Here is a 15,388-nt window from a genome sequence, read left to right as displayed (position 1 = left end):
GGTGGAGTGAGGGATGTGAGTATGCTTTCCCTTCTCTGACTATTGCTCCTGCTGTGGAGGAGTGGCAGGAGGAGGAGCACAAGTTATTAACTTTTGCAACTCCAAAGCTTGGAAAGTTTGAAGTTTTGGAAAAGAAAGCAGCATATCAGCTTTGTGTGAAAATGCGCAACCTGGGGTCCTTGGTGGGGGTTAAAGTGTCGAGGTGGACTGAGGTTTTCGGTCGAAGCAAGTCCCCGAAAGGCAGCTGGAGGTCCTTGTATAAGCTGCCCGTTGAAAAGCGGACAGCTGACCTCCAATGGAGGATAATACATGGAGCAATAGCTACGAACAGACACATAGCACACCTGGTGGGAGGAGTCCTGTGCTCTGTGGGGGAGACAGGAGATGGAACGGTTGTTCTAAGCTCTTTATGTGTCTGATTTCTGGATTTTTTACTTTTAGTTATGAACATCTGAGTTTATCTGATTTGTTGTTGAAAGATCATTTAATTGTTCAAATAAAGGTATTTTTAAAGTCAAAGTCTCTCTCTCTCTCTCTCTCTCTCTCTCTCTCTCTCTCTCTCTCTCTCTCTCTCTCTCTCTCTCTCTCTCTCTCTTTCTGTACAATGTGATTTCCAGAAAAAAAAGGGGGGGGGGGGGGGGGGGGGTTATGAGTTATGAGTTGATAAGGGCGGTTTTGAATTTCAAATGTAAGCAAAAGACCAAAGTCCCCTGTGTTTTTTGTTCCACACTCTTCATTCTGATAGGAGCTGAAGTTTTATTTATATAGATTATATTCAAGTCAGATCAAAGATGTGTAATGAGGGGATACTCCGTTTTTTTTTGGTTCTTTCTTTGAAAAACTACAGTTCTACCCTGTAACTTTGTCCCAGGCTCTAAACAGGCTCAGACTGTCTGCAGTGACTTTGAATGTTAAACTGTGGCTGCTGAGCTGAGACAGGAGACGCTCGCTGTCCTCTCCTCAGAGACTGCAGCTCTTCTTCTGGGAAACTGGGAGGAGACACACTGAGTCACACAGAGACACACTGAAACACACTGAGACACACAGAGACACACAGAGACACACAGAGACACACAGAGACACACTGAGTCACACTGAGGGAGCTGGTGCTTTCTTTTTCTTTAAAGACACTCCCCTAATTTTCACTGAAATGAAACCAAAAAAAGTCAGGGAATTCACTGTGTCCAGGCTGCACTCAGTTTGGTATCTCTGTTCAGCTGCAGGCATTTTCTTGTCAACAGGAAGTGTTTAAACAGAGCAGGGACCCATCCCACAACAGTGTTTCCTGCAATTCAGAGCATAAACAACCATCCAGCCCTTCAGTGTCTCCATCAGCCCAAACCCCAGAGTTTATTTAATTCCTCCAAAGGTTTAGATCAGCTTTAACTCAGAGAGCACATACAAAGTGTTCCTCCAAAGTAAAAGCCCCCTGCCTTGTGGCTCTGTTGAAGCTGTTGTGGGCTGACACAGACGAGACTGAGCCACATGCAGTCGGCTCGCTGTGAGGAGGAATCCACCTGGAGACAAGGCAGCAGGCAGAAACAATGAGCCATGGAAAAGAGAGACCAGGGGTTTGACTGCACCTCGTCTTGAATTCAGTCACTGGGCAGTGAGGCCGAGTCGCCTCCTGACTTGAGCAACGAGGCTTCAAAGCTTCAAAACAGAGGCTTCCTGCAGTTTCGAGCAGGTGATGGGTTGCTGCTCTGTTTAAAACACTTCCTGTTGATGAGAAAACGCCTGAACAGCGATATCAAACTGAGTGAAGCCTCAACACAGTGAATTATATATATATATATATGTGTGTGTGTGTGTGTGTCACCATTTTGTTCATTTTACTGTTTTTTTAGGCCTGTCATGATATGCGATAAGTCGGTTAATTGCACGGTAAATTTAAATGAAGTTGGTAACTTTTCTGACGGCGATTAATTGCCACATTCATGCGAGTTTGTTTTCCTCGTCTCTCGTCGACAAGAGCGTTCACTGTCAAGCCTCGTCTGTCAGCGAGGTGAGCTGCTTCATTAGAGGAATGAACGGAGGGAACGCTCTTCCATCATTATACCTTTATTATCATAATATAAGTTTAAAGAATAGTCTGAAAATGTCAAAAAAAAAATGGTCTCAAAAGCACATTACGCAATATTATTTCTTATCGCAATAATTTCTTGCGCAATTAATCGCACAGCAAAATTTGTTATCATGACAGGCTTTTTTTTTTGTTTGTTTGTTTGTTTGTTTGTTTGTTTGTTTGTTTGTTTGTTTTAAACCCAATTCTAAAAACCCCCTTATAGCCTGTCATGAATCAGCACAAAGTCCAGACAAAAACAGGGAAGACCACACAGATACTTACAGGTTTAACAAAAGAAATTTAATTTGTAACAATTAACCATGCACAAAAATAAAACAATCTAGTATCAGTGTGTCAGTGGTAAAAGTGGTGTATGCATGTGTGAACAAAGGCTGTAGTCAGAATGTCAATCGCAAATCAGCCAAAGAGAATATGCCACAACCAGAGAGAGAGAGAGAGACCTGCTCCAGTCAGCCCTCTTTTACATCAGTGAGCAGCAATTAGTGGAAGTAGGTGCAGGTGTGGCTCATCCACCCGGCCCACCTCTGCCACTCCCAAATGCAGGCCTCCTACAAAGAAAAACGTAAGAGTGGAGACCCACCAGGGCCAAAATTTTACAGTAAGTAGCAACATAAACTCAAGATTAGGTCATCGGTACCCCAAAAGAGAACACTACGTGATACTGGAAGACTAACAAAATACAACATTGTATGCTTCAAGCCCATTCCAAAATGCAAATCCCTTCTGCAGCCTTGGTACCTCTAGGAGAATTACAGAATCATGCTTATACAACGCAACTAAGGCGCGATATAGGGCGTCAGCCATCAAATTTTCAGTAACTTAATATGGTGAATATTACCAGAGTAGACACACATGATCGGCCATTTGTTCCTGCTTCTCTCATGTGAAGCCCGACACAACCTGACATCAGCCGAGCCGACCCCGCTGGCCTCCTCCACCCGACTCACACACAGCTACAGTTCAGCTGAGGCAGCATCTGGATCCAGAACCACAACACACTCCTGACACACTCCTAACACACTCCTAACACTCCTAACACACTCCTGACACACTCCTAACACTCTTGACACACTCCTGACACACTCCTAACACTCCTGACACACTCCTAACACTCCTGAAACATTCCTAACACACTCCTAACACACTCCTAACACTCTTGACACACTCCTGACACACTCCTGACACATTCCTAACACTCCTAACACACTCCTGACACACTCCTAACACTCCTGACACACTCCTAACACTCCTGAAACATTCCTGACACACTCCTAACACACTCCTAACACTCCTCACACACTTCTAACACTTCTGACATACTTCTAACACACTCCTAAAACTGCTGACACACTCCTGACACACTCCTAACACACTCCTGACACACGCCTAACACACTGCTAACACACTCCTAACACTCCTGACACACTCCTAACACACTCCTGACACACTCCTGTAACACTCCTGACACACTCCTGACACTTTTGACACACCTGCTTTCAGCTGAGGAGTTCATGTATCCTCACTGTACAGCGGTCTGTGTTCTCCACTTGCTTTTTGTTTTCTGCGCATCACAGCAGCCACAGCAGAAAGAACGACAATAAGCACTGCCAGTACAGGAACTACAGCCGCTGCAGCTCGTCCACGCCCAGCAGGTTCATCAAGGTCATGGTCATCCACAGAGTCTGAAACAACAAAATCAAAGACAAAGACAGAGACAGCTTCATCAGGTAAATAAACAGCACGAAAAGTAAGGAAATTTGTGTTTGGTAGATTATTTCTTTGTTGTAACAATGCTTCTTGGCAATAAATCTCATACCGTTGGAAAGCCTGTTCATTTCCCTTTTAAGTGGTGCCACAATTATAAATTTTTTCTTACTTTTTGTGCTATGTTTAGATAATGGTCAGAGGAAAAGGCTGCATGTCCTCCTCATCAGACTCATGTGGGAGTTTGTCTGGAAACATGTCAGTTTTCTCTCCTGACTCTCACTGACTGAACTGAGGGGAACATGTTTGGTACCAGCAAGGGTTAGGACACATGTTCAGGACAACATGTCCATCTGTGAAGGGCTTCACTTGTGGAACAGCTGGGACAAGGGCCAAGGCCTTTTGAAAAATGGACCTCACTTTATACATTTAAAAATATAGATTTAACAATAAGGAAGGAAACAGAATAAATGATTCCTGCTGCTCACATCAGTCATTATCTACTGTAGTGCTATGAAATCATGATCAAAGTATAAAGTCAAGCTCTCATATTTCTGTCCTGTGTCTGTTCAGAATCCACCTCCAACATGAAATAAAACAGACCTCAGGTCAGATGTCATCCTGTCCCAGTTAAACTCACCTGGATCTACAACCTCCAGGCAGATGATGCTGATGGGATCATCATCAATAACGGTTCTCTTCTTGTGTTTGGCAGCAGCAGCTTTAAAGCGACACTCGTATGTTCCACTGTCCTCCTTCGTCACGTTCTTCAGACTCACAGACAGGTCACCGTTTTTCATCTCTTTGTCTTTCAGCTCCACCCGGTTCTCAAAAGACGGATGCTGGTAGACTAAATCAGTGTGCCCGTCTACAGAAAGGAAAACATGTTCTAGTTTCTTCAGGTCAGTTCTGCTCCACTCTGCTGCTGCGATGTCGACACCACCAGGAGCCTGACAGCTCAGGGTGACATCGTCTCCAGGTTGAACTGTCAGGTTCAGGTTCAGGGCTAAAGGACGATGGAAAAGCAAACGTTTCACATCAGCCACAAAGTCAATCTGTTTTCTTTTGGGAGAAATCTTCCAGCTGTTTCCACAGTATAAATGTGCTGAATTCAGAAATTTGCCAAGTTTTAATGACTTTTAAATATTTTGATGACAATAAACATTTGATTCATTATTTTGTCAACTGTGTTACAGACAAATGTGTCATATAAACATGAATGAGGTACAACACATTTGATAACATAACATAACCTGTCCGCTCACACTCACCTTGAGAGGAGGCAGCCAGGTGACAGGTCAGGGAGCTCAGAGCCAGGAGGGACACAGAGCTGAGAGAAGCCATGAGAGCGGAGATCTGCCTCTGGCTGTGTGTGTGTGTGTGTGTGTGTGTGTCTTCTCTTATATAGAGCCGTTCCTCTGGGTCACGTGATTTAATAGTAGCGGCTCTGGTGGTGCGTTCAGGTGCTCTCAGTGTTTCAGTTTAATTCAGTTCCAGTCTAAAGTTTGTCCACAGCTTCTCCTTCAGTGTTTTCTCTTTGTTTTGATTCTGTTCCACATTGAACTGCAGATTAACACTGAACACACCAAACTGAGAGAGAACACATGTGGGATTATGGAGGAAACAAAACTCAGTGTTTTCAGAATAAAACTGAGGAGGTGAGTCCAAACCTGACTGCTCATGAACAGAGATAACTGGACTTGTATTGCACTGCAAGTTTACATCGAGCTTTCAAATATCAACGCACACTGTACAACATCAAACATACAATTGAACACACACACACACACACACACACACACACACACACACACACACACAGATCCCAGTTTAGAGTCTGAGGCTGAATGACAGGGACTGTGTTCATGATTTTTATTGAGCTGAAAGAATCTCTTGAAGAAAAATATTTTCCAGCTCAGTGGAGGCACCACACAGCCACAGGTGGGAGAGGGCGCCCTCTGCAGGTACAGAGGAGAACTGCAAGAGTGTGAGAGAAAATAACTACAAACTTTTTTTTCTTCAAAGGCGCTATACAAATTTAAGTTATTATTATTACTATTATTATGATGATTATTATTAATGGGGTGAGCATGTGTGTGTATGGGGAGTGGTGACACAGCACAAAAGTTGCAAACAGAGGTTTATCAAGAGAAGATTTCAAAATGATCTACTTTAGATTCAGATGAATCTCTGAGGGATATATTTATGTAATCTTTCAGTTTTTTAGCCAGAGGTGCAGATGAACAGCAGCGTCTCACAGTGGACTCCCTCAAACACACCAACAAATCCTACCTGACACTGAGGTAAACTTCACACAGGACACTAATGATTTAAAGGAACATTCCAACATTTTGGGCAAAGTCCCCTTTTTCTTTTCCCCGACTTCCCCAGACGGAGACCAGATGTTGGACACCATTTCCACCTCCATTTTTTAAAAAAGTGCAGTGGTTTTAGGAGAAGTCCGAACTTCTCCTCAAACCAGGAGAAAAACAAACGGCCAGGTAGCAGAGAGGTGAGTACAACATCCCTGTATGTCTCATGATGTCATGTAGTATCATTTGCAACAACTGCCTTCATTAATCAGCATGTTACAGATATTTTATCAATCAGTCATTTTCAGACAACAGTTTGAACTGTTGCTGTAATTTTGGCTACGCTGGTAATCCTTGAAACTCTCAGAACCGCTGACAGTCGCTGTAAAATCCATGAAGTTGATGTAAAATGTCAGGGGGTGGGAGGGGGATTGGGATACAGTTGTTGTTGTTGAGCCTGATTTCCTGGTTAAATTGTCTGCATCTGCAATAAGAGGACAATTAATCATTAAAGCATCAAATCTCAGGGTTTTTTCCTTCATATGAGATGTGGTGCCATTTTGCTTCCCTCTGGAGGGAATGTGGGAGGAGGGACGGCAGGAGTTCGATCCTTTGCTTTGTCTCCTGCGGCCGACGTCACAGTTGCTTTGCATAAACATCCCAGCATGCTTTGCAGCCTCCAGCAGAGCAGACTGGACTTGAAGCGGGTCGGTCCGGCTGTATTTGTCTCATCAGAATGGGCTTGATTGGGATGCCGGGAGACATTTTCTGTGGCTCAACTGAGAGCAAACCATGACTGAGAAGTCAAAGGTGTGGCAGCCTACATATAGGGCACGGCTCCCCCTGGTGGTTGTGTTACTCTGGTAGCACATATACTAAAATTGGAAAGATACAGAGAAGATTAGCATGGCCCCTGCGCAAGGATGACACGCAAATTCGTGAAGCGTTCCTCATTTTCCCCTTCAAATGCAGTCTCTTCTGTTAAAAAACAGCCGAGATGTGACTTTTTCAAGGTTTTCCAGGAGTTTGTGGCTCATTTCTGTGACAGCCATGTTCTCCCTCAGTCCATGATGCATTTTCTCCTCCAGGTTTCATGATGCATGAGTCAGTTTGAAAGCTATATTGGCTACAGTTTTACGTTTCACCCACTACCACTTTGGCCAATTGTTTTGAAAGTTCAGCCACTTTTGTTTTAAAGAAACGCCCCCTGGTGGCTGGCTGCAGTATAGGTCATAAACCTTACACCCCTCTATGTTATCAGATCATCTGATAACATCCATCCCATCTCCTGTCCCATGTGATTCAGATGGGACACAGGGACAAACTAAAAAATCAAGGTGAAGAACTGAAACTGTCAAGATCCCACGGGGGTGAAAAATTTTTAAGGCATTTTTTCCAGCCAGATTTAGAGGGATATCTATCTACCTATCTATCTGTCTGTCTGTCTGCCTGTATGTGTGTCTGCCTGCCTGTCTGTATAGATAGATAGATAGATAGATAGATAGTAACGTGTGGTGGGGCTCTTGGCATGGCCAATGGTCAATTAAAGCAGCAAAACTCAAATTGCGTAGCGCATGCAAATGAAATATCTATTATACAACAGGTAGATCCGACCGAGCAATCTGATTGGTCAATCAGACGTCTCGAATGTGCTCAACTGAGCATGACAGCACGGCTAGCCGAGCTCAATTGAAAAATACCTCATCACTGAAAATATTACTTCGCTTGTATCTTATTGCCCGAGTCTGTGTGGTTTCCATGGCAACACGAAACGTTTCACTGAAAGGCGCATCAAAAACCGCTGTCAACTTTGTTCGCCTGCATAATGGACCGTTTTGTTGTCAATTTTGATTTATTTGGCGACCTACGTTTGGATAAACGGCTGAACGAGGAAGACAAGACAGAAGAGAAAAAGGAGAGATACGCGAGAGTGACGAGTGAAGAGCTGGATCAGCTGGAGAGGTCAGGAAATGAAGCCGGTACGGCCCGGTCAACGTCTTGGGCCGTAAAATGACTACCTGACAAACACCGGGCAGACAGCTGATTTCTCACCTGTAAGGAAAGTAGAGCTAAACAAGATCCTCCGTGAATTTTATGGAGCTTTAATTTCTATAATAAAGAGAATGGAATGCTTCGGAAGATTCAGCACCACGGACAGTACCTGCTGAGGCAGATTCAACACCACGGACAGTACCTGCTGGGGCAGATTCAGCACCACGGACAGTACCCTCGGAAGCGGATTCAGCACCACGGACAGTACCCGCGGAGGCGGAGGCGGATTCAGCACCACGGACAGTACCTGCTGAGGCGGAGGCAGATTCAGCACCACAGACAGCAGCTGCTGAGGCAGATTCAGCACCACGGACAGTACCTGCTGAGGCTGAGGCAGATTCAGCACCACAGACAGTACCTGCTGAGGCGGAGGCGGATTCAGCACCACAGACAGTACCTGCTGAGGCAGATTCAGCACCACAGACAGTACCTGCTGAGGCGGAGGCGGATTCAGCACCACGGACAGTACCTGCTGAGGCTGAGGCAGATTCAGCACCACAGACAGTACCTGCTGAGGCGGAGGCAGATTCAGCACCACGGACAGTACCTGTAAGATTTCCCACGGAGATGTGCGGCTATAACTTAATGTGTTAATGTCATCAGTTATTGATTAGCCTATTAATCATTATTCATTTGTTTATTCTCTATGAGTTTCCTCGGCCATTGATTTAATTAATTTGTCAATTTGTTTGCGTCTGTACATCGAAATAAACATTTAATAAATCAACACATCTGTGAAAACTGTCGTCTTTATTTCAGAGGTAAAGTGATAACAGCCTGAAAAGGTGATTAGCAAAAGCAAAATGTTTGTTCCCGCCTCTTTAGGGTTCACTCACAGCTAAGGAATTGTTCTCATTAAAATAATTTATAAATTGTTTGGCATCCATATTTCCAATTAATTCACTCCGACCGATTTGTTTTTAAAGACTAACGTTAAGTTTCTCTCCCTCACTCGCTCGGTCCCTGTCGCTTCACTGACGGACTTTGAGTTTTACCTGTCATGTACCTTACCTGCCATGTGTTAGAATTTATGTTTTCTTTTCTTTTCTTTCTTTTTTTTTTTATTAAAAATATACAAGCACGGTAAATGCAGTTCTGTTTCTGTCATTTATCGCCCAGTTCAGTAAAATGAAGACCAAACATATCCATTAACTTGTTCATAAGAGTTATCCTCTGTATTTTTTTGGTAATTATCCCTATCCATTTAGGCTGATTGTTACAACCTAGAAACTGCTCTCTGCCCTCCATCATTAAGGATCACCAACAAGCTGAGCTGGGACCTCCAACAAGATTTTACTTTAAAAAAAAAAAAAAAAAAAAAAAAAAAAGGAAGAAGTTTGTAGTTATTTTCTCTCACACTCTTGCAGTTCTCCTCTGAGCCAGCAGAGGGAGGCCTCACACACCTGTGGCTGTATGGAGCTTCCTCTGAGAACACAGTCCCTGTCATTCAGCCTCAGACTCTAAACTGGTGTGTGTGTGTGTGTGTGTGTGTGTGAGTGTGTGTGTGTGTGTGTGTGTGTGTGTGTGTGTGTGTGTGTGTGTGTGTGTGTGTGTGTGTGTGTGTGTGTGTTTGGTGTCTTTAGTATTGATCTGCAATGTGGAACAGAATCAAAACAAAGAGAAAACACTGAAGGAGAAGCTGTGGACAAACTTTAGACTGGAACTGAATTAAACTGAAACACTGAGAGCACCTGAACGCACCACCAGAACCGCTTCTTGTAAATCACGCGACCCAGAGGAGCGCCTCGGTATATATAAGAGAAGGTTCAGGAAGCAGGAAGACAGAGAGAGACACAGACAGACAGACACACACACACACACACACACACACACACACAGAGGCAGATCTCTGCTCTCATGGCTTCTCTCAGCGCTGCGTCCCTCCTGGCTCTGAGCTCCCTGATCTGTCACCTGGCTGCTTCCTCTGAAGGTGAGTGTGTGTGTGTGTGTGTGTGTGTGTGTGTGTGTGTGTGTGTGTGTGTGTGTGTGTGTGTTACAGTCTCTGGCTCCACAGGTTGCTCCACTGCACTGGCTCCTGTGTGTTTGCAGCTTCATCCAAGCTGCAGCATGTCGCTCCCTCCAGCAGTTCAGTGACTCCGTCCTCAACACTGACCTCATGTTGAATATTTAACAAACACACACATCTGGACCAGAGACAGAAATGTGTTTTCAAATGTGTTTTACCTCATTCATGTTTATATGACACATTTTTGCGTAACACCGTTGACAAAATAATGAATCAAATGTTTATTGTCATCAAAATATTTAAAAGTCATTAAAACTTGGTAAGTTTATGAATTCAGCACATTAAACTGTGGAAACAGCTGGAAGATTTCTTAGATATGATGGATGTTCTCTGCACTTACAAATGACTTGTGCTTATTTGTGAACGGGCTGATGTTCAAACTGATGAGCCGACGGCTTCTGAGTGTTTGGGGATCCATTTGAAGTTTGAACTGACAGAAACTGGAATCTGTTTGAAGATCTGTGTTGTTAACTTTTCTGTTCTGGGTTTGTTTTTCCATTGTCCTTTAGACCTGAACCTGAACCTGACAGTTCAACCTGGAGACGATGTCACCCTGAGCTGTCAGGCTCCTGACATCGCAGCAGCAGAGTGGAGCAGAACTGACCTGAAGAAAGAAGAACATGTCTTCCTTGTTCGAGACGGACACATTGAATCAGAGGACCAGCATCTGTCTTTTAAGAACCAGGTGGAGCTGAAAGACAAAGAGATGAAGAACGGCGACCTGTCTGTGATTCTGAAGAACGTGAAGAAGGAGGACAGTGGAACATACGAGTGTCGTTTTGTATCTGCTGGTGCCAAACGCAGGAAGAGAGCCTTTATTCCAACTGCTCCCATCTGCACCATCAGGCTGGAGGTTGTAGATCCAGGTGAGTTTAACTGGGACAGGATGACATCTGACCTGAGGTCTGTTTTATTTCATGTTGGAGGTGGATTCTGAACAGACACAGGACAGAAATATGAGAGCTTGACTTTATACTTTGATCATGATTTCATAGCACTACAGTAGATAATGACTGATGTGAGCAGCAGGAATCATTTATTCTGTTTCCTTCCTTATTGTTAAATCTATATTTTTAAATGCATAAAGTGAGGTCCATTTTTCAAAAGGCCTTGTCCCAGCTGTTCCACAAGTGAAGCCCTTCACAGATGGACATGTTGTCTTGAACATGTGTCCTAACCCTTGTTGGTACCAAACATGTTCCCCTCAGTTCAGTCAGTGAGAGTCAGGAGAGAAAACTGACATGTTTCCAGACAAACTCCCACATGAGTCTGATGAGGAGGACATGCAGCCTTTTCCTCTGACCCTCATCTGTTTACTCACCAACCTGACTTTGTCTCTGTCTCTGTCTTTGTCTTTGATTTTGTTGTTTCAGACACTTCAGATGGAGACAAAATGAGTCACGACTCTGTGAATGACCATGATGAACCTGCTGGGCGTAGTCATGTTGCAGTGCCTGTAGTTGCTGTACTGTTAGTGTTTATTGTGGTTGTTTCTGTTGTGGCTGTTGTGATGTACAGAAAACAAAAAGCAAGTGGAGAACACAGACAGGAGAACAAGGAGAAGGTATCGGCGGGGAGTGTGGCTCAGGAGGTAGAGCGGTTGTCTGGTAACCGGAGGGCTCCCGGTTCAATCCCCAGTTCCCCCAGAGTTTGTCGAAGTGCCCTTGAGCCAGATACTGAACCCCTCAACGCTCCAGACGGACAGCTCGGCGCACTGCATGGTGGCCAGACAAAACACGGTAAAGCACTTTGAGAGGTCAGTAGACGAGCAAAGCGCTACAGAAATGCTGCTCATTTACCATTCAGGATGCTGCCACAGCTGAACTGGAGCTGTTGTGATGATAATGACTTCTGACTCTGTGTTTACCTGAGCTTCCAGCTGCAGCTTCTCTGCTTCAGTCATCTGGTTTGAACAGACTGTATTGACACCGTCTACCTGGACAGGTGTGAGCTGAGCAGCTCACTGATACTTGAAGTTTGAAATCTGTCCTCACTCCCTCTCTTCTTCTGGCTTTAAGTTCAACAGTGTCAAAGAACGAGGCAGATTCATCACGTGTGTGTGACCATCTGTATACTGTATTTGTACGTGCTTGTTAATAACTGAAGTCTGTAGTGATGGAGGCTGCGATTCCTCCTGTGTCTGACGTTTTTTAAAAATTTTCTCAGATTCTTTATGAGTCTTTTATCATTTATTCTGTAAAGCACTGTGTATGTGCATTACAGTACACTGTAATGCACATGTAATGCACTTGTTGAACAGACCTCAGGGTTTGGAAGAGAAAAACATTTTTCTCAGAAACTTTGACCTGATCTGCTGGTCGATGCTTCCTGAAATAAAAACCAGTTCAGCCTGAGAGGTGTGTGTGTGTGTGTGTGTGTGTGTGTGTGTGTGTTGTAGCTGCTGCTGAGCAGAGCTCACTGTCCTCAGCTTCATCAGGAAGTGAGACGGCAGAGAGCAGAGAGACGCTGTGACACAAATGAGTGGAGGAGAGCAAAGCCACTCCAAAGAAAATGTTCCTTCACTGTCCGAGTTTACAAAGACGTTTAAAAGACCACACACACACACACACACACACACACACACACACACACACACACACACACACACACACACACACACACACACACACACACTTAGTCATGTGGAGATGGACTTTAGGTGGTTACAGGTTATGATCAGACTCTCTCTCTCTCTCTCTCTCTCTCTCTCTCTCTCTCTCTCTCTCTGTACCACATGATTTCCAAGAAAAGGTAACTGCTGCTCTCAGTCGCGTAGGTCTGTCAAGCTGAAAGCGCGAAGGACAAGTTTAGGCAATTCTGAGCAACAAGTAGAGAACAGGAGGATGAAAAGAAAGGTGGCATTCTAATGTGCATTTTCTATCAGTTGAGGCTTAAACTCAGTTTCTGGCATGAAGGACAGCACTCTATCTCACTGAGCTAATTGACAAGTGTCAATTCATGTGAGGCTTCACAAACTGACTAAGACAATCACATGACAGCAGCCGCCTATGCATAGAAAGGCAGATTTCAAACCACTGTAAAATAAATAAATAAATAAGTCATCAAGACAAAAATCTGACAATGATGATCTGGCATGGGACTGGACCTTTGTGCAAAGTTTGGTGAATTTTCGCACATGGGAATGTTGCACAAGCTGAGGCTTGAACTCACAGTCTCTGACACCGAGGCCTGGCCTCTATCTCACTGAGCTAAAACTTCACATGGAGCTTCACAAACTGACTGAGCCAATCACTGACCTGCAGCACAGCAGCCAGCCATGCATGGAAAGGCAGATTTTAAACAGCTGTCAAAAATTCAGTTATTAAGACAAAAATCTGAAAATACACATATTGCATCTAGACGGTATGGAGATATTGATCATTTGTTTTTAACAATGATTGATTTGCTCCAGAATTTAAAAACTGATATTTAAAAATGTCATTCTTGCATTGACTCCAATTGTTCACATGAGAGCAAAATTCACAATGCTGTCAAAAATTCAGTTTTGAGATACACATTTGAAATTCGCCACACATCATCTACCATGACGCCAAAAATCTTTTCTATTTTTTTCATGAACATTGAAGATTTATTTACTGTATGTTTACAGTACCGTTTACAGTCAAACATTTAGATGCATTGTAGGCTCAATTTTTGATAAATCAAAAATCTGTGTGGATCGTTTGTGTAGGACAGTCTGAAGATGCTCTGTAGCAGGTTTGGTGACATTTGAGCAAAAATTGTGGGTGGAGTTAGGTTTAATAAGTGTTACAGTTTTTGAAAAAAACAGAGTGATGGACTTCATAATTTGCAATAGGTTTGAGTGCACAAAAGTTTCTTCAGTATTGAGGCTACAGTTTGATAAAAGCTGTGAAGCTGTAGCACATAATGGTTGATTTGTTATGAATTTTCAAAGTTTTGAACTTTAGAGGCTTGCTATAGCGCCGCAATTCACTGCATCAAGGTTGCACTCAGTTTGACATCTCTTTGCAGCTGCAGGTGTTTTCTGCAGGAAGTGTTCAAACAGAGCAGGGACCCATCCCCCGCTCTCAACAGAGTTTGAGCAGAGTTTTTACACTTTTTTTTTTCTACAATGTTTCCATATGTGTTTAATTCATAGTGTTGGTGCCTTCAGTGAGAATGTAATGTAATGTAATGTAATGTAAACAGTCATGAAAATAAAGAATACACATTAAACGTGTTGAGATGAAATAATCTCTCTTAGGTTAGCCCTTATTGTATATTTTTAGGTCTTAGTCTTTATAGTCTTTATTGTATATATTTAGTCTTTATTCTATTTTATTTAACTTTATTATATGTTACTACTGATGCTGCTGTAACACGAGAATTTCCCTGGTTGGGATCAATAAAGTATATCGATCTATCTACACTACTCACAAAAAGTTAGGGATATTCGGCTTTTGGGTGAAATTTCAGGATGAACCTAAAATGCATTATAACCTTTACAGGTGAACTTAATGTGACCTTCTGTAAACTTTTGAATGCACATGTCCAACTGTTCAATGTTTCAGTACTTTTTGCACAAGTTGCTGTTCTCTAACAAGGAGCTTAACGGCAAAATTCACAACAGGTGTTTGATCCATGAATCGACCAATAAATTTCCTGGTTCAATTAGAATTGGTATTTAAACAGTCCTCCTCATCATGCTGTTCACATTTTGACATCATGAGACCAAGACGACACCTAACAATTGATCAGCAGCACCTCGCCATTGCGAGGCTTCAAACAGGATGTTCTCAGACGGAAGTGGCCACTGAGCTTAGAGCGTCACAGAGTGTCATCAGCAGGTTGCAACAGAGATACAGAGAGACTGGAAGAGTCACAGAAAGGCATAGAAGTGGACGTCCTTTGGCCACATCCCACACTGATGACTGCTTCATTGTGAACAGTGCCCTGTGGAACCGGATGATGAATGCCACTCAACTCCAGGCACATTTAAGGGAGGTGAGAGGCACCCAAGTGTCACGTCAGACCATTCGAAATCGTTTACATCAGCATGGTCTGCGTGCTAGACGACCTGCAAGGGTACCTGACCACACCACCAGGCACAGGTGTCATCGTCTTGCATGGGCCAGGGAGCATTTACGCTGGACGAGGGACCAGTGGGCCTCAGTGCTGTTCTCTGATGAAAGCCGATTCATGTTGAGCAGAAATGATGTCCGCCAACGATGTTGGAGACGTCAAGGA

At 43.6% G+C, this 15,388-nt stretch overlaps 2 protein-coding genes, 1 long non-coding RNA gene and 1 other non-coding gene across 7 annotated transcripts in view; 2 read left to right on the top strand and 2 right to left on the bottom strand.

Moving 5' to 3' along the window:
* LOC115376686 (uncharacterized) overlaps nucleotides 1-12,200 on the top strand; it is a 45,252-nt gene extending 33,052 nt beyond the window's left edge. For 2 of the 3 annotated variants that reach the window (XM_030076440.1, XM_030076438.1), the window contains exon 3: nucleotides 11,554-12,200. In XM_030076440.1, coding sequence (XP_029932300.1) covers nucleotides 11,554-11,933 — 380 coding nt within the window. In that variant the 3' untranslated portion in view covers nucleotides 11,934-12,200. The remainder of the gene's footprint in view (nucleotides 1-11,553) is intronic. The other variant, XM_030076439.1, reaches the window with a different exon arrangement.
* LOC115376998 (coxsackievirus and adenovirus receptor-like) overlaps nucleotides 1-15,388 on the bottom strand; it is a 153,777-nt gene that overhangs the window by 55,573 nt on the left and 82,816 nt on the right. The window lies entirely within an intron of this gene.
* The window catches only part of LOC115376749 (uncharacterized), a 37,865-nt gene continuing 25,288 nt past the window's right edge, over nucleotides 2,812-15,388 (bottom strand). The window contains exons 1-3 of one of the 2 annotated variants that reach the window (XR_003929841.1): nucleotides 4,431-4,464; nucleotides 3,577-3,768; nucleotides 2,812-3,087 (exon numbers count right to left, since the gene is read on the bottom strand). This is a non-coding gene — a long non-coding RNA (uncharacterized LOC115376749). Of the gene's footprint in view, nucleotides 3,088-3,286; nucleotides 3,327-3,576; nucleotides 3,769-4,430; nucleotides 4,465-15,388 lie in introns of those variants that run through there. The other variant, XR_003929840.1, reaches the window with a different exon arrangement.
* On the top strand, nucleotides 6,955-7,060 carry LOC115377230 (U6 spliceosomal RNA). The gene has a single exon (XR_003929978.1). It is a non-coding gene; the product is annotated as a U6 spliceosomal RNA (small nuclear RNA).

The sequence above is a fragment of the Myripristis murdjan genome, chromosome 18 (genome assembly GCF_902150065.1).
Source record: "Myripristis murdjan chromosome 18, fMyrMur1.1, whole genome shotgun sequence".
Classification (NCBI taxonomy): domain Eukaryota; kingdom Metazoa; phylum Chordata; class Actinopteri; order Holocentriformes; family Holocentridae; genus Myripristis; species Myripristis murdjan.
Note: the sequence above shows the minus strand (reverse complement) of the source record. Positions and strands in the feature narration are given on the sequence as shown.